The sequence below is a fragment of the Hemibagrus wyckioides genome, linkage group LG05 (assembly GCF_019097595.1).
Source record: "Hemibagrus wyckioides isolate EC202008001 linkage group LG05, SWU_Hwy_1.0, whole genome shotgun sequence".
Taxonomy (NCBI): Eukaryota; Metazoa; Chordata; class Actinopteri; order Siluriformes; family Bagridae; genus Hemibagrus; species Hemibagrus wyckioides.
Window position 1 is genome coordinate 24,269,612 of NC_080714.1, and position 22,576 is coordinate 24,292,187.

Here is a 22,576-nt window from a genome sequence, read left to right on the forward strand (position 1 = left end):
TGGTGAATTGCATCGAGCTGGACTGGAAATGAAACGGCTGCATACGGTCAGGTCAGAGAGGGGTCAGCGGAGTGCAGAGCGTCTGTATTCATGTCGATGGCAGCGCTCCCGCCGTCGAGCCGATGTCAAAGCTAAAAGGTCATTTTGTGTCTTGCAGACGGCCAGGGGCCATTCAGACCGCTCGGTACAACCTCATAAACAGCCCTAAAGGTCTGCTTCCCATTTGTGCCGCGCTGGGGGAAATGAAGTGCTCGGGGCTGAGGGCAGCTCCATCCTGCACGACGACGGAACGGAAAGAAAAGAATAAAATACAAGGCTGCCAAGTCTCAGTCCTGCACCATTAACCCGACTTTTATAACCTATAAGCTTATCGATCTCTGCCTCCTCCATTAATAACGCATGCTATATAAGTTGCGGTTATTAACGGAGACTTTTGCCAGAGAGCCAGTGAGTAGCGCTCTCATTTCCCGGCGACCTTGCTCCCCTGTTATTTGAAGTGTTGGCCATTCGCACCCGCTGAGGTAAATATGATGCTATCTTAAGGTCATGTGGGTAGAAAATGTCCTGCCTGCTGTTCAGTGTCCATTAGGATGTAACCGAATATGAATACATTATTCAGAATGAACAGATAATGTCTTCTAAACAGATACAAATAGAAGAAACTGCTAGAAATCTTGACAGGAAAAGGTTCACATGGCAACAGAAAAGTCAGTGGTCAGATAGGATACGAAGCGAGACGCCACAACATATCTGAAAGACCACGAAATATTAACGTGAACATGAACTATGCAGTTACAGCACTCGTTCATTCATCCTTTAGTAACTGCCTGGTCAGGCTACTAGCTTGTTTATACTTTCGAAAAAGAGGACTAATAAAGTTTGTTAGAAAATGTGGCTCATGTTGGACATTTGGGGGACAAAATCAGGGAGGCCAGATTAAGATGGTTTGGACATGTTCAGAGGAGGGAGAGTGAGTATACTGGTAGGACAATGTTGGACATGGAGCTGCCAGGCAGGAGGCAAAGAGGAAGGCCAAAGAGGAGGTATATGGATGTAATAAATGAGGATATGAGGCTAATGGGTGCAAGTGTTGAGGATGCAGAAGATATGGGTAGGTGGAGAGAGATGATTCGCTGAATACCCCTGAAGGGAAAAGCCAAAAGAAGAAGAAATAATGGCTCTGCTGTACGACTGGCTTAAAAAAAACAAAATGTCTGCCAGGAATTTTTTTTTATTTTTTGCTTAAATACATAATACAAGCCATGGACAGGTGTCTCATTCAGGGTGTTCTTCTACCTCGTCCCCAGTGTTCAAGTGATGATCCACCATGCTAAATAAAGCAAAAATAAAGCGGTCCACTAACTAGCTTCACTTACTCCAAAGTGCTGAATCAGCATAGTACTAAACTGTACCATTCCTTGTCATTGTACCTTTAATATACATCATTTAACCTTGAAAAGTGCACGTAGTTTTCCTCTGAAGCTTTAGAAACAAATTATGCTCCATTAACGTACCATAAATCATTTGAAAGGTACACTATATCCAAGTTTCCAGATGAAAGGATACATATTAAAGGTACAAGAAACACCCTTGAGGGTAGCAACCCAAGCCACCAGCAAGTCAATTCCTCTTGAGTATGAGATCAGAGCTTAAAAAAAAAAAGTAAATGATTAAATATTTTAAAAGTAAAAATAAAAATAAATAAAAACATTAAATAAAGTAAAATAAAAATAAATAAATATTTAAAGAAGTAAAATAAAAATGACAAAAAATTAAAATGTAAACTAGAAATAAAAAAATAAATATTAAAAAGGTAAAATATGAATATATGAATAAATGAATAAATAAATAAATAAATAAATAAATAAACTGGCATCTTTACTACTACAAGTTATTAAATTCTCAAATACATGACTCAGTGATGACGTATTAAATATTTCAAATGTATTGCAACTGCTATTAAATATTATAATTGGTTTATAATTGCGCAAGACTCATTATTAGTTACGATACAATAATGAAGACTATGAAGTACAGAACATTGTATTCGAATAAACAGTGAGTCTTATGTAGTGAGTCTGGTAGTCTGAGTAAGGAATTATTTATAGTGCATAATTAGAGTTTATTAAAATGCTTACAAGGCATCATAACCAACTTACTGTGTAAATGTGCTTATTCTTGTAAGTGTGTATTTATGATTATGGGCTTTACAGAACGTGTGGTCTCTGGACAACTGAAAACACATTCATCCTGAAGCCTTTGTGTGAGAATGACTCTAGGTAATTAAGCTGAAATGCTGAAGAGCTACATTAAGTGTTATGATACACAGTTATTAAAATGTTATGGGAAACTGAGCTCTAAAAAGTCAGGGAGTTTCCAGGATGTTACCTGTCGGTAGGTGTCTCTGTGGTGCTCGTCTGTTCTGGAGTGATAATACTGCTCGATGAAGCCGAAGTACTCCTCACGCTTCCTTTGGAGAACCAGCTCCCTGCGTTCCATATTAGCTGGCAGGTAGCCCTGGAAGAAAGAAGGGGAGAGAGAGAGAGAGAGAGAGAGACAGAGAGAGAAAGAGTAAGAGCAATAGAGACAGAGAGAGAGAACGAGAAAGAGAAAGAGAGAGACAGAGGCAGAGAGACAGACAAAGATAGAAAGAGAGACAGACATACAGACAGAGAGAGAGGGAAAGAGAGAGAGAGAGACAGATGACAGACAGAGACAGACAGGCAAGCAGAGAGAGAGACAGATAGACAGAGAGTGACAGACAGACAAACAGAAAGACAAACAGAGACAGACAGACAGACAGACATACAGATGAAGAGAGAGAGAGAGAGAGCATGCAAGAGAGACAGACAGACCACAGACAGAGACAGGCAGTCAGAGAGAGAGACAAATAGACAGAGAGTGACAGACAAACAGAAAAACAAACAGAGAGAGACAGACAGAGACAGATAGACAGAGACAGAAGGACAGACATACATACAGACGGAGAGAGAGAGAGAGAGAGAGAGAGAGAGACCGAAAGAAAGAGACAGAGAGAGAGAGAGACTTTATGAGACGTATGTGAGAGGAGAAGACAGCATCCTTGTCTCAGACACTTTTCAAAACATTAATGGCCATGTTATAGATGATTATGAATATTCTATGATGTAACCTTCCTCTCCTGATGGGTGTGATCTTTTCCAAGATGACCCCGCCCCCATTCACAGGACACCAAGACACACTGAATAGCTTGATAAGGATAAAAATTATGCTTTGGCCTCTCAAGATCTCACAAGATCTCAACCCACTGAGAGATTCTGGAGCGTGGTGAGTGTAGTCAGCTCTCTCCTCCACCGATTTAATTTGTGAAGAAAATGAGACAAAGTCTGTTTGTACAAAGATGGCAGTTTTCTCCGTGTGATGAATTCATACAGACCGGCGTCACCTTAAAGGAAAAACCAGCAAAAAGTGTTTTATTAAGGTCTTGAGCCACTGAGAGCCATGAGAAGAGCTTCACCGGAGCCTTTGGAAAGTTCTGGAACAATGAGCACCGTTTTTCCTAAAGGTATCACCTCAAATGGGGTTTTGATGATGATGGTTTCGGACAGCGCTTACTAACATCACTCCAAAATCTCCCATGTGTGAGATCTGGTGTGTGTGAAGACCCTAAGATGTGAAAGATTTACGTTATGTTCCTCTTCATCCTCATCAAGCCATTCAATGAGCCTTCATGCACTGTGGAAGGGGGGGCGGAGCCATCCTGGAAGAGACCACGCCCACTGCGTTCGAACTGTTTCATCTGAGGATAAAGATGACCAGTCTGAAGAACTCCGTATTGGTTTGCAGTGATGAAGCGGCTGCAAAACTGATCAGGAAAATAAATAAATGTCCCCACAGCATGACAAAGCCATTTTGTTTAATTGTCTTTTTTTCTTTTAATTTGTCTCACAGCTGGATCTGCTCCATCCGCACACCGATGCTCTGATCCGGTGATGTAGTTTTCAACGATTGTTTTCTGCTCACTAAAAAAACAAAAAAAAAAAACCCTACGTTTCTTATCTCCTCCACAATAATTTTCTCACGGGAAAAAAATAAAAAATACAAACACAGTGTTGCCACGTGCTAGAGACAGGCAAATAATAACTATGATTCAGAATCACTTAGCGAGCACTCCATCAAGCTCTCGTCTGAAGCTTTCGAGTGCGCGTGTGTGTATGTGTGTGTGTGTGTGTGTGTGTGTGTGTGTGTGTGTGTGTGAGAGAGAGAGAGAGAGGATCTCTCGCATTCACGACTCATTTGCATCCTCGTCCAACCTGTCGACAGCTATTAAATGCCAACGTAAACGCAAAAAGAATGCAAATGATTAGCGTGAGCACTTTGAGTAAACAAAGACCTGGCTATACCTGTATGACACATAGAGAGAAAAAACATGCCATGAAAATGCTGTGTGTAGTTAAAAGGCTCACTTGCCGTGTGTGTGTGTGTGTGTGTGTGTGTGTGTGTGAACTGCCGTCTCTAATCTGTTTGCAAATGCTATATGAAGCATGGAGGGTTTAAGGGCGTTTACTCCATTCTGTGGAGCTCTGTGTTCAGACGTAATCCTGTAGATCAGCCATCTTACATATTATATATATATATATATATATATATATATATATATATATATATATATATATATATATATATATATATATATATATATATATATATATATATATATTATACATACACACACACACACACACACCATCCACTTTATGAGGATGTTACACACCTGCTCATTTATGCAGTCCAATCAGCCAATCACGTTGCAGCAATACTAGATATGATATGATATCATGCCCGAAACAGCTGAAGAGCTTCAGACAAACATCAGAACGGGGGGAAAAACCGTAATCTCTATGATTTACACATGGCAGGGTTGTAGGTGCCAGATGGGCTCGTTTTAGGATTTTTCCAAATCTGATGATCTCTGGGATTTTCACACAACAGTCTCTAGAGCTTACATAGAATGGTATTTAGGAAGGTTCTGAAATTTCAAAATAAAATAAAATAAAATAAAATAAAATAAAATAAAATAAATAATGAAAAAAGAAAAAAAGAATAAATAAAAATAGATAGATAGATAGATAGATAGATAGATAGATAGATAGATAGATAGATAGATAGATAGATAGATAGATAGATATTTCTTATCCTACTCATGTTCCTAAATATGTGTAAATTTACACCTTTTTTTTTTTTTTTTTTTAGAAAAATGAGTTAAACCCTACACGTAAACTCTATGTAATATTTCTATATATCTGGAGTTCTTCCATGAACCACCTCATCCATTACCTCTGGTTTGTTTATTTTATAATAAATTTAAATGTAAACTTTATTCATTTTATTCTTAATTTTGATTTGTGGAAAGCAGTGCACAAATAAAACTGAATTAAATCTGACTGATCACATGCTCCTTGTTTTCAGGGCATTAAAATAAACTCCAGCGTCAAAGTGTGATATCGTATATACTCACTGATAGAAGTCTCCAGGTAACAGGACGTACTTCCCGTGGGATCCCTGACCAGCTGTGCTTTCGTAAGTCCTCTGTCCAAACAGACAACATTAAAATCAATAAAGCGTACAGGTTATAAACCACAGAAGGACCTTTCTGGTCAGCAATAGTGTACGAGAGATCGATAGTTAGCGTATAGCGCAGCCTGTTCAATCGGGCGTGATTAAAATATCTGTGCCACGATCCGAACAAAACGAGCCACTCGGCCATTTTGCTGAGATTACAAGCCTAATGTACATCATTCCTCATTTTATTTCGGTGTCAATAAACAATTAGGTTTAATTAGCAAACACGGGCACACCTTACATTGCCTAGCGTGATGTATAGTCATTTCTCAGAGAAAGCCATCCTGTAACCTCGCACGGATTTTCAAAATAATTACCCTCCTGCCGACTATTAAACAAGCAATCAAAACTTCATCTGGGCAGGTTAACTGCGGTGCTGAAGGCAAGAAAGCCGGGTGGGAAAAATGGGCTTGGAACCACTTCTTTACAGATGGCTTGCTCTGACTGTGGAGGAGTGCGGAAAGCAACATATTGAGAACAGGAAGTGCGAAGCGGTTGTGATGAAGCGTTGTTGTTGTTATTGTTATTGTCAAGTCTGACATCTTGATCATTGTGTTGGAACTGAAACCATGTGTGTGTCTGTGTGTGTGTGTGTGTGTTTGTGTGTATCTGTGTGTGTTTGTGTGTGTGTGTGTGTGAGAGTGTGAGCATCTCTAATGGCCAAATGGAGTTGGAGCTGGTTATGGAAAAAAATACACTGAGTAATTCCAAAAAACTCTCTTTCTTTCTTTCTTTCTTTCTTTCTTTCTTTCTTTCTTTCTTTCTTTCTTTCTTTCTTTCTCTTCCTTGTTACTTTCTGTCTTTCTTTCTTCCTTCCTTCCTTTCATTTTGTCTCCCTTCCTTTATCCTTCCTTTCTTCCTCCTTTTATCCTTCCTTCCATTCTTCGGTTATTCCTTCCTTTCTTCCGTTCATTCTTCCGTTCTTCCTTTCTACCTTCGTTCCTTCCTTCTTCCTTTCTTACCTTCTTACTTCCATTCTTTCTTCCTTCCTTCCTTCCTTCCTTCCTTCCTTCCTTCCTTCCTTCCTTCCTTCCTTCCATCCATTCCACCTTCCATCCTTTCTTCCTTCCTTCCTTCCTTCCTCCTTCCATCCTTTCTTCCTTCCTTCCTCCTTCCATCCATTCCACCTTCCATCCTTTCATCCGTTCTTTCTTCCTTCCTTCCATTTTTCCTTCCTTCCTTCTGTCCCTCCATCCCTTCTTCCATCCGTTCTTTCGTCCTTCCTTCCGTCCTTTCATCCTTCCTTTTGCCCTTTCTTCCATCCTTTCATCCTTCTTTCTGTCCTTTCATCCTTCCTTCCATCCTTTCGTCCTTCCTTCCGTCCCTGTCACATGTGCTGTATTTCACACAAATCAGCCATTACATTAAAACCACCTGCTTCATATTGTGTAAATTCTCCTTCTGCCACCAAAACAGCTCTGATCCTTCACAGCTTGGACTCCACAAGACCTCTGAAGGTGTGCTGTGGTATCAAGCACTGAGACTTTATCACCAGATCCTTTAAGTCCTGTAAGGTGTAAGGTGAGGCCCCTATGGATTTGTCCAGCACATCCCTCAGCCACTCGATCAGATGAAGATCTGGGGGAATTTGGAGGCCAAGTCAGCAACTTGAACTCTTTGACTCTTAAACTGTTATGTTTCTTAAACTGTTCCTGAAGAATGTTTGCAGTGTGACAGGAGCATCATCCTGCTGAAAGAGGACACTGCTATTAGTGAAGACTGCTGTCATGGAGGAGAGTACTTGGTCTGCGGTAATGTTTAGGTGGATGCTACGTGTCGAAGTTACATCCACATGAATGTCACATCAGATCTGTGTCGTTTCCTGATGGAAGGAAGTTGCTCAGCTCTTCTGATACAGTAATATGCAGCAACCGAAGACGAGAGTCTTAATCGTGATGTCATGACAATTATTCATCTCACTTAACAACAATTCCTTTATGTGTCCAGATCCTTTCTTACCTAACAGACATCTTAATAAACACCTTTGACCAATCAGAATCAAGAATTCTGCACTGTTGTATAATAATCATTTATTCTTTCTCTCTTTCTTTCTTTTTTTTCTCTCTCTTTCTTTCTTTTTCTCTTTCTTACTTTCATTCTTTCTTTCTTTCTTTTTCTTTCTTTCGCTTTCTTTTTTTCCTCTCTTTCTTTCTTTCTTTCTTTCTTTCTTTCTTTCTCTTTCTCTCTCTCTCTCTCTCTCTCTCTTTCTTTCATTCTTTCTTAGCCTAGAGCCTCAAACTGCCTCCAACATCTTGTCTTCTTCCCATAATGCATCCTGGTGCCATCCCTTCCTCAGGTGAGTGACCCACAGGAAGCCAGGTGTCCACACGATGTAAAAGTAAACACGCTAATGGATTTGGACAAAACTATTTACCTCTTGGCGCCAATTCAACATTCCTGATAAACTATTGTCCTTTTTCAGACTTTAAGACTCTTTAGTCAAAAACTACAGATCAGATCGTCTGATTGATTAAATTTCTTTTTTAATTTATACAGGGAATCAAACGTATATCATACACTACATCCTACGCTGGACCTGCCCCCTGAATAAAATGCGACAACTTCCAAAAAGGCTTCTAAAACGTCTCCAACTAAACAACAGCAATTTTTGTAAGTAAGTGAATCGTTCTCATGCTCGGATATATCGGTCATTTCGGAGGCTTTGCGGTCACCGGGTCCGAGGAAAAAGTCATGGCAAACGTTCTCCGGTTCCTTTGTGTGGTTCCAGCTTGGCAGGACTTTGCTCACGCTGAGAGGTTACGCCTCTTAAACACCGAGTCCATCTGCTAGCATACAAGCTTCCATTTGCTGCCCCTTTTTTTTTTTTTTATTTAGAGAAGGCGCGTTATTATTCTCGAACGATGACAGGTGCGTAAATTAAATAATGAATTCGGCTAATTAACAGGCAGCCGCTGCAGGAGTGACATTTTAAAAAAAAAATTAAATAAATAAACTCCAGTGAGACCCTCGGGGTGATTACAGCCCATTTAGATAAAAGAGGGTTTTTCTGTGTTGTATTATTTTTTCTGTTAACACTGAAGAGCGACATATGGCGGCGGTGAAAGCTTTGAATTACAACAAACGGGAAAACATCTTCTACGACAAAAAAATTCTCTCTCCTACGACTCCGGTGGAGTTGGTTTCCTGCCAGCCGTCACGCGAAGACGAACTGAGGCGAGACGGCGAGACGAGTGTTCAAGATTACTAGCAACTACAAAAGAAGCCCTAATTTGTTATCCTGCTTGTATACACACTTACTAGAAGTACATAGAAGAAGAAGAAGGAGAGGAAGAGCATTCCAGAGTTTAGTGATATGTTCCGACACCCTACTGCGACATCTACACGTCAGTCGCATTCACCCGAGCTCGAGGTAGCGTTTCAATTTCACTTGGTGGCATGATGAAAGCCCGCTCTCCCTTAATTGAACCGTTACAGTCAGAGCAGCAGCGTCGAGCAAAAGCGCTCACACGGCTTGGTTCAGGTTTTTCCGACAGCTCCGAGGTGTGTTTAAACGCCTGTTCGCGGCAACGTGCTCAGAGAACAGAAGGCTTGCTCAGCACGACCCCAGGAAGACGAAAATAACAGTTTCTCTTTCAGCACTCCCACCATCTCCGCTGTTTCTACCTGCCTCCCACATGCACCGGGAAGAAAGATTTCAAAAGTGACATTGGGGGACAGAAAAGGTTCAAACTTTTCTTTTTTTTCATTCGATTTGTGTCGTCTCCTGATGTTAGAGGTCCCGAAGGAAACGCCTTCAAGCTGAGCTACTCAGCTCTCCTGCTAATTATGCAGCAACTAAAGAACATGAGAGGCTGAATCGTGATGTCATGACAACTATTCATCTCTGTCCAGATTACCTAATAGATGTCTTGGCCTTCGACCAATCAGAACCAAGAATTCTGCACTGTTGTATGATAAAAGATGACTGCATGAGACTGATATAATGTGTATTAAATAAGGTATTATTATATTGTCACAGTGCGTGTGTGTGTGTGTCACTCACCCAGGTCGGTGTTGGGACTGGCCAGCAGCTGCTTGAACTTATCCAGTCGTGTCTTCTCTCTCACGGTCATGGGTGGAGCTCCAGATGCATTCTGGTCTGAAATGCGGGCGACCAGGGGGATGATGGGACGCATCGGGAGAGACTGCTGCTTCTGCAGAGTGCTGCGCTCTGGACAAGAAACACATGAAGCTTTGAGGAATGAGGACATGAAACACAAGACAGAGAGACAGACACACATTGAAAGAGACTGAAAGACAGACAGGCTAAGAGTGGTAGACGTAGACAGATATAGACAGGGTCAGAGAGATACAAATAGATATAGACGAGCAGGTAGATACAGACAGACAGACGAATAGATGGATATAGACATACAGAAAGATATACACATTCAGATAGACAGATGTTTTGAGAGAGACAGACAGACAGCTAGGCAGATACAGACACAGATAGAGACAGACCAGAAGATATCTGGACATAAACAAAGATATTGTAAGACAGACAGACAGAGACAAGTGCAGACAGACAGATTAGATATAGATAAATCTATAGACACACCTATAAATATAGGTGCAGACAGACAGGCAGAGATACAGACAGACAGACAACTAAATATAGACTGGTGCAGACAGACAGACAAACATCTAGATATAGACAGGTGCAGACAGACAGACAGACAACTAGATATAGACAGGTACAGACAGACAGACAACTAGATATAGACAGGTGCAGACAGACAGACAACTAGATATAGACAGGTGCAGACAGACAGACAACTAGATATAGACAGGTGCAGACAAACAGACAGACAACTAGATATAGACAGGTGCAGACAGACAGACAGACAGACAACTAGATATAGACAGGTGCAGACAGACAGATATAGACAGGAGATATAGACAGGAGCAGACAATTAGACAGACAAACAGACATACAGATAGACAGGCAACTAAATACAGACAGATGTAGGCAGGCAGGCAGGCAGGCAGACAGACAGACAACTAGATATAGACAGGTGCAGACAGACAGACAGACAGACAACTAGATATAGACAGGTGCAGACAGACAGACAGACAGATAGGGCAGACCAACAAACAACTAGATATAGACAGGTGCAGACAGACAGACAGACAACTAGATATAGACAGGTGCAGACAGACAGAAAAACAGACAGACAACCAGATTTAGACAGGTGCAGACAGACAAGCAGACAGACATTAAACTAGATATAGACAGGAGCAGACGATTAGACAGACAAACAGACATACAGGCAACTAAATACAGACAGATGCAGGCAGACAGGCAGGCAGGCAGACAGACAGGTCAGACCAACAAACAAATAGAGATAGTCAGAAACAGAGAGACAGACAGACAGACAGACAGAAATAGATTGGCACAGACAGACAGACAGCTATAGACAGACAAACAGATAGACAGACAGAGACTAAGAGAGCTAGACAGATGGACAGACAGACAGGTGTTTTCATTCATTCTGTATCTACAAAAACATCTGAAACTGAACTCATCTGAAAGAAGCTGAACACTGCTACAAAAACAAAACCCCCCCTCAGCCTTCTCCTTGAAAGTGTGTGTGTGTGTGTGTGTGTGTGTGTGTGTGTGTGTACACTTCCCTATGGGTGTGCTCTCTTTTGCATTGCTGTTTTCTGTCATGGTGTTTCATGACCTCCAAGGTCGCTGCTAGTTTTCTTATTATTCATGTCCGACTGCTTCCTGTGCACAGCAGTCCTGACCACCGCCACTTGTTTATTAGCTTCATAGCTTTTTTTCCCCTGTTGTTTCTTTGACTTTCTTTCACTTTCTTATTCCAAGGAAAAAAAATCCATCCATCAGCAAATAGACTGTATACTTTGCTGCTCCTGGTTCCGGGTGATGACCGAGTTTCCCTTCCACATAACTGAGTATAATATGAACAGAAAACTTATTGAAACACACACACTCCGCCCCAAAATCAGCCTGGCTGACGCACACCGGAGTGCAGCTCATTGTTCCGAGCTTTCAAGCAGACAACGGGATGTCGTTTTCACACACTGCTGTTCTCCGGTGCCTCTTTTGTCAATCAGTTTATTGTTTTCTTATTAATAGAAGAAGGTGTCGTTTTGCTGGATAGCAACAAATGCGCGAAACCTTATACAACACGTCCCACTCGAACGCTTGGATCACTTTAAAGCAGCAGCATCCTGTCATGTGCAGCCTGCATGATGAACAGCATATGAAATGAAAAAGCTCATTGTGTCCTAACTGTTCCGATTAGATACGACTTCATACGTTTGTCATTTAAGGGAACGAGGTGTGAAGAAGTGTTTCTGGGAATGAATCAAAAGCATGTGATGCGAAGTCTTTATATTGCACAGATCTGTATTACTCGGCATACGAATTTAATTCATTCTTAAGGTGAAAATTCGTACTGCGATACAAACGTTCCCATGAGAAATAATGTAAATGCAGATAATCCGTTCCAGCCTCCCAAAAATATTCCCAATACGAAGCGTATGTAAACTGCTTACAAACAACTGACCCAAACCGAGCATTCCGTGTTAAGGCTCCTCACAGGAAGTCGTACCACCAAAATTTCTATTCTTAAGGTGAAAATTCATAAAGGAGGGCATTCGTATGCCCAGGTTCCAGTGAAATTCATTTCCTCTCATATCACAGCTTGTTAGGACGTTGGGGTCAGAGCTCACGGTCAGCAGAGAGGGTTAAGAGCTTGACGGTGCTGGGACTTGAACCCTTAACCTTCTGATCAGGAGCCCAGAGCCTTAAACATTATTCTACCACTAAACGTCTAGAAAACTTCTATATTAATATAAGAATCAGTATAAAGATATTACATATAGCTTCTAATATATGTAATAATAATAAGCTCATTAAAACGAGGACAAGGTGCCATGAATTGTACCTTTACTCACAAGTAAAGTGTAAACCTGAACTGCGTGCTTTGCTTTGGTAATGAATTGTGAAATAAACTATAAGGCCAAAAGTGTGTGTTGTGTGATCATCGTTTAAATTTGTCTCTCTAAATTTACTTTTACTGCTCTGTCATCTTGTTCTGGATCTTCTCTAGAGCTCTCGGTTAGAAAGGACATGGTTAAACATTTAGGACACTGGGATGATACCTGAATTGCTGTTCAGCTGGACGTCACTGCTGGACTTCACCACCCTGCCATTGGCCGACTCGCCGTCTGTCTTCGGCCGATCTCGACAGACGTCTGCGCTCCCTGGTTCCGATCTGTCCCCTGGGCGGGGCTCTGGCTCTGGCTCTTTATCCGCCGCACGATCGGTCTCTTTCAGACGAGACGCTTTGACTGTGGAGTGCGATTGCGCGGGAACAGAAGTTGAATGTGCGAGTGGAGGGAAGAAACCGCCGTCTTCATCGTCCTCGATGTCCCAGGCGTCGTTGGTGCTGCGCGCAAACTCGTGGAACGTGGCTGGCTTCTTTGATTTGACGCTCACGGCGTTCGTCTTCGGAGCGTCTTTAAGGAACCTTTTAGAAAGAGTTTCGGAAAGGGAATTTAAGTGAAAAGTAAAAGATTCTTGTGAGGTTTAAATAAATTAATGAAACATAAAGACAGGAAAATGAAAACATTAACCAAACACATTGTCTTAGGTCAAAAAAAAAAAGTTGGGGGGGAGGGGGGGTGGTTGTTAAATTCTCGACTTGGATATTTAGGGTCAACAGACTGGGATGGATTCGAGCACAGGTACAGAAACAGATGAAAACGACAAGGTTAAGGAGTCAATCATCCACTGAGGGCTTATTATCCATGCAGACGGCTGCACTTACGAGCAGAGTACCCGGGGGTCCACAGGCGGGTACCGCGCCCCGTAGATAGGCTGCAGACTAAGAGAGAGCAAATAACGGCAAGAGAGACAGACAGAAAAAGAGAGACAGATCACACTGCGGTGTGAATTTCAAAAGTTTCCTTTCTGCACCTGTCCATTAAGGGTGTGTATCATATGATGCTCAGCTTCATATATGAGCAATAGTCCAAAATATGAAGGTTATACTTGAAACCAAGAATGTTAAATGATGTGATTCTGAATTGTACAAACACAGAGGCCACGCCTCCACTTTCACGGGTACAGACTCACACAGAGGCCACGCCTTCTCCTTCTGGGGAACTAACATGATCCTTTACTGGGATCCTTTACACGCACATAAGCCAAACCTCCTTCACTCCGACTGACTTACACATAGGCCACACCTCCTTCACTGTAAATGACAAACAAATAAGCCAGACCTCCATAATTGAGACTGAGGCACATAGGCCACACCTCTTTTACTGGAACTGACACACACATAGGGCACACCTCCATAATTGAGACTGAGGCACATAGGCCACACCTCCTTCACTCAAACTGACACACACATAGGCCACACCTCCATAATTCAGACTGAGGCACATAGGCCACACCTCCTTTACTGGAATTGACACACACATAAGCCACACCTCCTTCACTCAAACTGATACACACATAGGCCACAGCTCCTTCACTCAAACTGACACACACATAGGCCACACCTCCTTCATTGACACTGAGGCACATAGGCCACACCTCCTTCATTGAGACTAAAGCACATAAGTCACACCTCCTTCACTCAAACTGACACACACATAGGCCACACCTCCTTCATTGAGACTGAGGCACATAGGCCACACCTCCTTCACTGAGACTGAGGTGCATCATTTGCATTCTGTACTGCTGTCTTAAGCTGAATTTTGAACAGTGAGACTTCTTGTGGCTGTTCTTGCATATATTTTAAAACAAAGTAATAACACGCCGAAAAAAGGGAACAAATTAAGCACCTCGTTACACCAGCATCTCTGGGAAAAAGCTCACAAACGATCGTTATTTACGTGCTTCAGCCCAGCAAGGAAAACTGTGATATAATGTACTTTTGGCACACCACTAATCCATAAACAGAGTGATTTATTTCAGCAATCTTTATAAACAAGGGCAAACGGTTGGGGCTTTGCCCTCAAGAAGATAAATGCAGCATCATTGCTTGGCATTATGGAGCTAAAGAGGAATTTCACAGACAATGGTGATATTTTGCAGATTCTGCACAAGGCCGCAGAACATATTGTTCAAGTTAAAATCGATGAGAGCTAAATGTCTTGGAGAGAACACGAAGACACATAATCCTCCAAATGTGTCACTGGGTGAAAATAGGAACCTTCCCAAGAAGGCATGCTCTGCTCTAATCACTCTGCCAAAGGCAACTGTTATCTTCATCACATGATACACATCCATCCTGTTCAACACACACACGCGGCTACACACACACACACTCACTCTCTCTCTCTCTTTCTCTCTCTCACACAGACTTTCTCTTACACACAGACACATCTACACACCCTCACAAGTGCATACACTGACACACTTCCTCTTTCTCACACACACACACTCACTCTCACAAGTGCATACACTCACACACTCTCTCTTACACACACACCCTTGCACAAGCCCAAACACAGACACACTCACACACACACACACACACACACACACACATACACACAAGCGGATGCACTTACACACTCTCTCACTCACACTCACACAGACACACTCTCACAAGTGCATACACAGACACACACCCCCTCACTCACACACTCTCACACAGACTTACACACTCTCTCACTCACACACACTCGCACAAGAGCATGCATGCACACACTCCTTCACTCACATACACACTTTCTCTTACACACACTCACTCACACACACACATCAAAACAAAACATCATTTTGGAATTACACTAATGGTCCATTTGCCATGGATTAATGTAATAATTACAATATAAATGACTTTCATTTCCTAATCTACCGCAGCACCCAGGTGGCAGCAGCTCGCGCCTCCTGGAACAGACGGACTCGTAAAATATCTCGCTAAACGGCTGTAATTAATGATGGTGGCCTGAATATACTCACACTTTCAGACGGAGAAATCTGCATTTTATCAACACAAAAGCAAGAATCCTGCAGGTGACAAGCAAGGAGGTGAGGAAGTAAGAAAACTTAAAAAGGCATAAACATTATTCTAGCATCACAACAGCATTAAACTAAAACGACTAAAGTCGTTAATAATTTTTTAATAATTATTCAAATAAGTTTTAATAATTGTTAGTAGTATAATCCATATCCAGCACGACTAGGGGGAAAAAAAAACTCTATCTTCGCCATATCCCGAATAAATACTAAAAATCCGAGGAAAAAATACAAGAATCCATACATAAATAGTATAGAAGAGGATTTGAGATACAGCCACAAAAAAAGTTATCAAATTATCTTGATGCACTTTCTGAGCACTTGATGCCCTTTTTATTTTTTAATCTTTCAGAATTAAAATTTAACCTTCACCAATCAGGCATAACATTATGACCAGCGACAGGTCAAGTGATTATCACTGATGATCTCCTCATCATGGCACCTGTTAGTGGGTGATATATATCAGGCAGCAAGTGAACATTTTGTCCTCAAAGTTGATGTGTTAGAAGCAGGAAAAATGGACAAGTGTAAGGATGTGAGCGAGTTTGATGAAGGACCAAATTGTGATGGCTAGACCACTGGATCAGAGCATCTCCAAAACTGCAGCTCTTGCGGGGTGTTCCCGGTCTGCAGTGGTCAGTATCTATCAAAAGTGGTCCAAGGAAGGAACAGTGGTGATTCAGCGATAGGGTCATGGACGGCCAAGGCTCATTGATGTGCTGATTGAGTGCACCAAATTGCACGTGGGGAGCGAAGGCTGGCCCGTGTGAGCCGATCCAACAGACGAGCTATTGTTGCTCAAATTGCTGAATAAGTTAATGGTGGTTCTGACAGAAAGGTGTTAGAATACACAGTGCAGGATGGGTCAGGGCTGTTTTGGGGACAATATTAGGCAGGTGGTCATAATGTTATGCCTGGTCAGTGTAATACCAAATGCTTTAAAAAAAAAAACTCGACTCTGAAGCTTGCTCCACAGCCCGAGTATCATTTTTAAAATTGGCTAGCATCCCATGAATCAGAAATCCGTCATCACGTGGCTAAACATTACCTCAGCTACACACACGCCTGTTGCCCTGCAGCTACAACAGATCTCCAAACAGCACACTGCAATGAAACGCCTCTAACCTTAAGGGTCTTTTGGCTCATTACGGATTCTACGCTCATTTGTTGCGAAACCGGTTCAGCTGAAATGTCAGGGGTGTTGTCCTGAGTGTCCTTGCAGGATATCAGAGGCCTTGGCTGTGTTTCAGTGCTTCTTTTAACGTGCCCTTGTCGGCTTTTCTCCTCTGGGCAAAACCCTGGTGAAGATATAAAGGGCAGCTGTGTTCATTTATTAACCCAAGTAAAGTTTGTTAGACGACAGCTCAGAGAGCCGAGGGATCGACTCAGACGTTACCCAGGAAGCAGTGGTTTTAATTAACAGAAATTACACCAGACTGCCGCTTTAATTCTTTAATCTCACTTGTCAGCAGCTCTGAAATAAGATCCGGCGTAGAGATTCTGAAAGCGGGTGTTTATAGCCGTAATAATAACACAAGACGCGCGTCACGCATGTTTTGTGGACGTTCCGCAACCTTGAAAGTAACTCCAAAGGGATAAAAAGTACTACATGTCGCAAACCTCATTAAAAAATAAAAACAAGTTCCATTACATACTGTTATTACATGTAACATAATGGAACATCAAATTCTATTATTTATTCCTATTTCTATTCAGTCTTTGTTTTTAATTTAGTTTCTTAAACATGGTTTATTTGTGTGCACAGAGTAAAGGGCCCTAGTTCTTATTTAAACGTAATTGCCTACTGTATTTCAATTTCATTTTATTTGTTCAGTGAACAAATCAGCTTTACATAAAATTCTGTATAAAAATTACAACTTTTAAAATTATATTCAAGCTAGTTAGAGAGCTAGAGAGTTGGCAAGTTAGAGAGCTACAAAGTTGGCAAGTTAGCGAGTTAGTGAGCTACAGAGTTAGCAAGTTACAGAGTTCGCAAGCTACGGAGTTCACAAGCTACAGAGTTAGTGAGCCACAGAGTTAGCAAGTTACAGAGTTCGCAAGCTACGGAGTTCACAAGCTACAGAGTTCACAAGCTACGGAGTTCACAAGCTACGGAGTTCACAAGCTACAGAGTTAGCAAGTTACAGAGTTCGCAAGTTACAGAGTTCGCAAGCTACGGAGTTCACAAGCTACAGAGTTAGCAAGTTACAGAGTTAGCAAGTTACAGAGTTCGCAAGTTACAGAGTTCGCAAGCTACGGAGTTCACAAGCTACAGAGTTAGCAAGTTACAGAGTTCGCAAGCTACGGAGTTCACAAGCTACGGAGTTAGCAAGTTACAGAGTTCACAAGCTACAGAGTTCACAAGCTACGGAGTTCACAAGCTACAGAGTTAGCAAGCTACAGAGTTAGCAAGCTACAGAGTTAGCAAGCTACAGAGTTAGCAAGCTACGGAGTTCACAAGCTACAGAGTTCACAAGCTACAGAGTTAGCAAGTTACAGAGTTCGCAAGCTACAGAGTTCACAAGCTACAGAGTTAGCAAGTTACAGAGTTCACAAGCTACGGAGTTCACAAGCTACAGAGTTAGTGAGCCACAGAGTTAGCAAGTTATAGAGTTAGTGAGTTAGAGGGCTACAGAGTTAGAAAATTTTATGAGTTAGAGAGTTAGCAAGCCAAAGAGTTAGCGAGCTACAAAGTTAGTGAGTTAGAGATTTAGCGAGTTAGTGAGCTACAGAGTTAGTGAGTTAGAGATTTAGCGAGTTAGTGAGCTACAGAGTTAGTGAGTTAGAGATTTAGCGAGTTAGTGAGCTACAGAGTTAGCAGGTTAGACAGTTTGCAAGCTACAGAGTTAGCAAGTTGTAGAGTTAGTGAGTTTGAGAGCTACAGAGTTAGAAAATGTAATGAGTTAGAGTGTTAGCAAGCCAAAGAGTTAGCGAGCTACAAAGTTAGTGAGTTAGAGAGCTACAGAGTTAGCGAGTTAGTGAGCTACAGAGTTAGTGAGTTAGCAAGTTAGACAGCTACAGAGTTAGCATGTTATGGAGTTAGCAAGTTACAGATTTCGCAAGCTACGGAGTTCGCAAGCTACGGAGTTAGCGAGCTACGGAGTTAGCGAGATATAGAGTTAGTGAGTTAGAGAGCTACAGAGTTAGAAAATTTAATGAGTTAGAGAGTTAGCGAGCTACAAATTTAGTGAGTTAGAGAGTTAGCGAGCTACAGAGTTAGTGAGTTAGAGAGTTAGCAAGCTACAGAGCTAGTGAGTTAGAGAGCTACAGAGTTAGAGTTAGTGAGCTACAGAGTTAGCAAGTTGTAGAGTTAGTGAGTTAGAGAGCTACAGAGTTAGAAAATTTTATGAGTTAGAGAGTTAGCAAGCCAAAGAGTTAGCGAGCTACAAAGTTAGTGAGTTAGAGAGTTAGCGATTTAGACAGCTACAGAGTTAGCGAGCTACAGAGTTTGAGAAAAATCTTTAATGCTAAAATAAAATATCAAATATCATTTGTTTTAAACTGTATTTGTTATTTGGATGCAGCCCTAAAGTGTATAAGAGCAGAACTAAAACTCAGCAGCACAATTCACTGTAATGAAAAATCCAAACAACAGCTGACAGGCGTGTCGAGGAAGAGAAAAAAAAAATACACAAATAAACAAAACAAACCAAAAAACCCCTTTAAACCAGTTTGTTAGAAATCCACCACCCACACTGAAGGACACCCAAATGTTCGCGTAAGATTAACAGGAGAAAGGAGGCTGTCTGTGGAGATCTGACGTCATCCTCCCTGCTCATGTGAAGGGTGTAGTATCTGTAAGACAACGTGAGCCACACTGATAAAGTCCTTTCAGAAAGAAGCGGCAACACGTCAAGTCTCGACACGTCCGTCTGCACTGACCGAGCCTTGAGGCTAATCCTACTGAAATATACTATTACACAAGACGATTTATTAACATAGTAGAGTTTCTACAGCACACACACAAAACTTATGACCCATCTGCAACTTCTGTTCACTTATAGGGAAGTGCTCAAGATTTTCTATCAGAAGTGACAGTTAGAACTTCCTGTTTTTAAGTGGACTGAAACAAGACAACAACCAAACCACACAATTGAAACCTCAGTCAAGCAAGTCATTCATATTTTACCTGCAGGAAAGAGCACAGTGATTCAACTTCAGTGCCCCCCCCGCTTTTATCGCTCATGATTCAGCATCGAAGTTACTTCTCTAGATTTCTTCAAAAGACACATAACTTCATTAGGAAGTGAAATCACCAATGTGCTGCTCAGTCCTGTGTTTTGATTGCCGGAAAATCTAGTTGCTAACATGCAGCAATTACGCATTAAGAGAGACTAAGGAACACTGAGGCGTGTATGTTAGTGTTGTATGTTGTGTTTGTGTTCGTCGATGAATCATCAATGTGTCGTCTGTCTGTCTGATTTTTTTAATTATATAATAATGTTTAGCAGTTAGTATGTTTGCCTTCACACCTCCAGGGATGATTTGATTTCCACGTCTTCCCTGTGTGTGCTTCAGGGGTTTCCTCAGGGTTCTCCAGTCCAAAGACATGCCTTGTAGGCTGACTGGCTTCTCTAAATTGTCCGTAGTGTGTGCGTGGGTGTGTAATTGGCGAGATAGTGAGTTAGAGTGTTAGCAAGTTACAGAGTTTGGGTGTGAAGTCTACGTGTTCCTAAGGGTTCAGCAGTCCAAAGACATGCCTTCTAGGCTGACTGGCATCTCTGAATTGTCCGTAGTGTGAGTGTGGGTGTGTAATTGTGTCCTCTGACGGACTGGCACTGCAACCAGGTTCCAAGAGACCAGAGGAATAAGTGGGATAGAAAATAGATGGATGTTTAACTGGAAACAGGGGAGGTGTATGACGGCATTGCGTTGAACATTATTACAAATTGCTCCTCAGCCCATGTGTGTGGTGCAGCAGGTAAAATGAGTGAGAGAGTGAGTTTTATATATTATATATATATATATATATATATATATATATATATATATATATATAAGAAGTAATATATATATTTATAAATTTTATTTATACATATATATAAATATAAATATATATAAATATAAATATATAAATAATAATAAAATAAAGTAAAATTATATAGCACTTTTATGTAATATTTATCAAGGCATATATTAGCAATAGGAGGTTTTACGGCATACAATATCAACTCGATTATAAATTGATGGAATGATTAACTAATCAATTATCAAAATAATCAATAGTAAGAGTCCTACATCACATCATGGTTTAAACTAATGGAATTTGCTTGCCCCAGATGCATTGAGTCTACTTTTGTCCATGTACAAGTACGTGTTAAGGGGAGAATTTACTTGTCTTCACTAACTTTACTAACCTCTACCCTGTCCACCTTGAGTCGCTGAGTTGAGGGCAATAATATAGCACTTTACAGCAAAAAATAAAGCGCTAATTCTTAACTGTTCCAGAGAAAGATAGCTGGTTAGTGGTGATATCTTTAGTTTTGTTAGTGTCAGTTTCCACAGGATGGATGTTTTTAACTTAAGCGGTGACACTGAAGTGTACTGGAAACTCTGCTGGACCTGATGCACTCGTACCAGAGCTATATTCACTGCCATGTCAGGGTCACTGACCACCCAAAGAATATCTGTCTATAAAACATTTATAACCCATGGGCTAGAGCCGGTAACTGGACACCCAGAAATTGCCCACTGGGTGCACGTGAGACTGCTTGTGATGTGATACCACATGGACACGTGTGTTTACGTCTACACAGCTGGACACACTCATTTCCATGCATTACCTCCTGTGGGTTTTAGATATCCGTCATAAATAGGATGTTTTATATGCAATAGGCTTACATATAAAAGTTTGTTTAGATCAAAGCGTTCAGGTTGAACAAAGCCCAAAAGAAACAGCCGTGTTGATAGAGGATAGAGGACGGATCAGTAGTAAAAACAGATTATAAATCGCAGAAATATAGGAAGATGGTTAGATTTAATGCCTAAAATGTGCCTCATGCTCACCTTCCGGGACCCTTCGCGTTCCTCCTCCAGAAATGAATTTTATTGTCGGCGGCCATGGCTGCAGAGCCGATCTCTCCCTAAATAAACACTAAAAACATTTCCTCTACAGCGAAGACATGCTTCCTTCAGAGGCAGACGATTAAAAACGATGCTCTTTCTTGTGCTACATTAAAACACCTCGCACTGTTTAAGCGACTCGGTCCTGATGTTTTTGTCAACAGAAAGTGAGAGGATGATACTTCGCGATGGACGCCGCCATCTTGGAACGGCACTCCGTCCGAATGTGATTGGATAATGCGGCAAACAGGTGCAGTGGAGTCGACCAATAGGAGGGCGCTGTTACACTAAGAGGCGGGACTTCTTTGTATCCGCTTATGTGACCACTTTGACAGGTGCAGGTCATAGTCGAGAGCTAAAGGTCTGCGTTGTCCATGGTTTGTGACTGAGGAAGGATGTTCTTCTGTATCCCATAGTGTTCTTTAAATACAAATAAAAACCATTTTAAAAAGTAAATTTAGACTTTTCCCACCATCACCATTTGTTCACTATAACTATGCTACATTGAAGTCCACTGAAGAGTGAAGACCTTCTCACAAAATATCTCATATCAGTGATTACACAGTTTTTTAAGTTTATGCTCAGCTTCAGTCGTAGAAGTTAAAAGAAAAAGTGCATCCGCAAAGCCGACAGCATTGTGAATGACCCCCACACACACACCCCCCACACACACTCTTCACGCTTCTGCCATCTGGAAAAAGGTACCGAAGCGTTCGGACCCACACAACCAGACTGCTGAACAGCTTCTTCCCTCAGGCAATCAGGTGTCTCGACAGAGAACTGAAGTTGGACACACACACACAGCTGATCTAGTTTACATGCAAACATTTTGAACTACACTTTAACTATTATAACTAATTCTGCTGCTATCACTCACTGTCCCTAATCCTGTTTCTTTTTGCA

General features: G+C 41.5%; 1 protein-coding gene across 2 annotated transcripts in view; it reads right to left on the bottom strand.

Annotated features, from left to right (window-relative positions):
* The window catches only part of tbc1d22b (TBC1 domain family, member 22B), a 68,791-nt gene extending 46,888 nt beyond the window's left edge, over nucleotides 1-21,903 (bottom strand). The window contains exons 1-6 of one of the 2 annotated variants that reach the window (XM_058389928.1): nucleotides 21,617-21,903; nucleotides 13,404-13,460; nucleotides 12,736-13,103; nucleotides 9,605-9,772; nucleotides 5,498-5,568; nucleotides 2,389-2,517 (exon numbers count right to left, since the gene is read on the bottom strand). In XM_058389928.1, the coding sequence (XP_058245911.1) occupies nucleotides 2,389-2,517; nucleotides 5,498-5,568; nucleotides 9,605-9,772; nucleotides 12,736-13,103; nucleotides 13,404-13,460; nucleotides 21,617-21,672 (849 nt within the window). In that variant the 5' untranslated portion in view covers nucleotides 21,673-21,903. The remainder of the gene's footprint in view (nucleotides 1-2,388; nucleotides 2,518-5,497; nucleotides 5,569-9,604; nucleotides 9,773-12,735; nucleotides 13,104-13,403; nucleotides 13,461-21,616) is intronic. The other variant, XM_058389929.1, reaches the window with a different exon arrangement.
* Nucleotides 21,904-22,576: the final 673 nt, after the last annotated feature.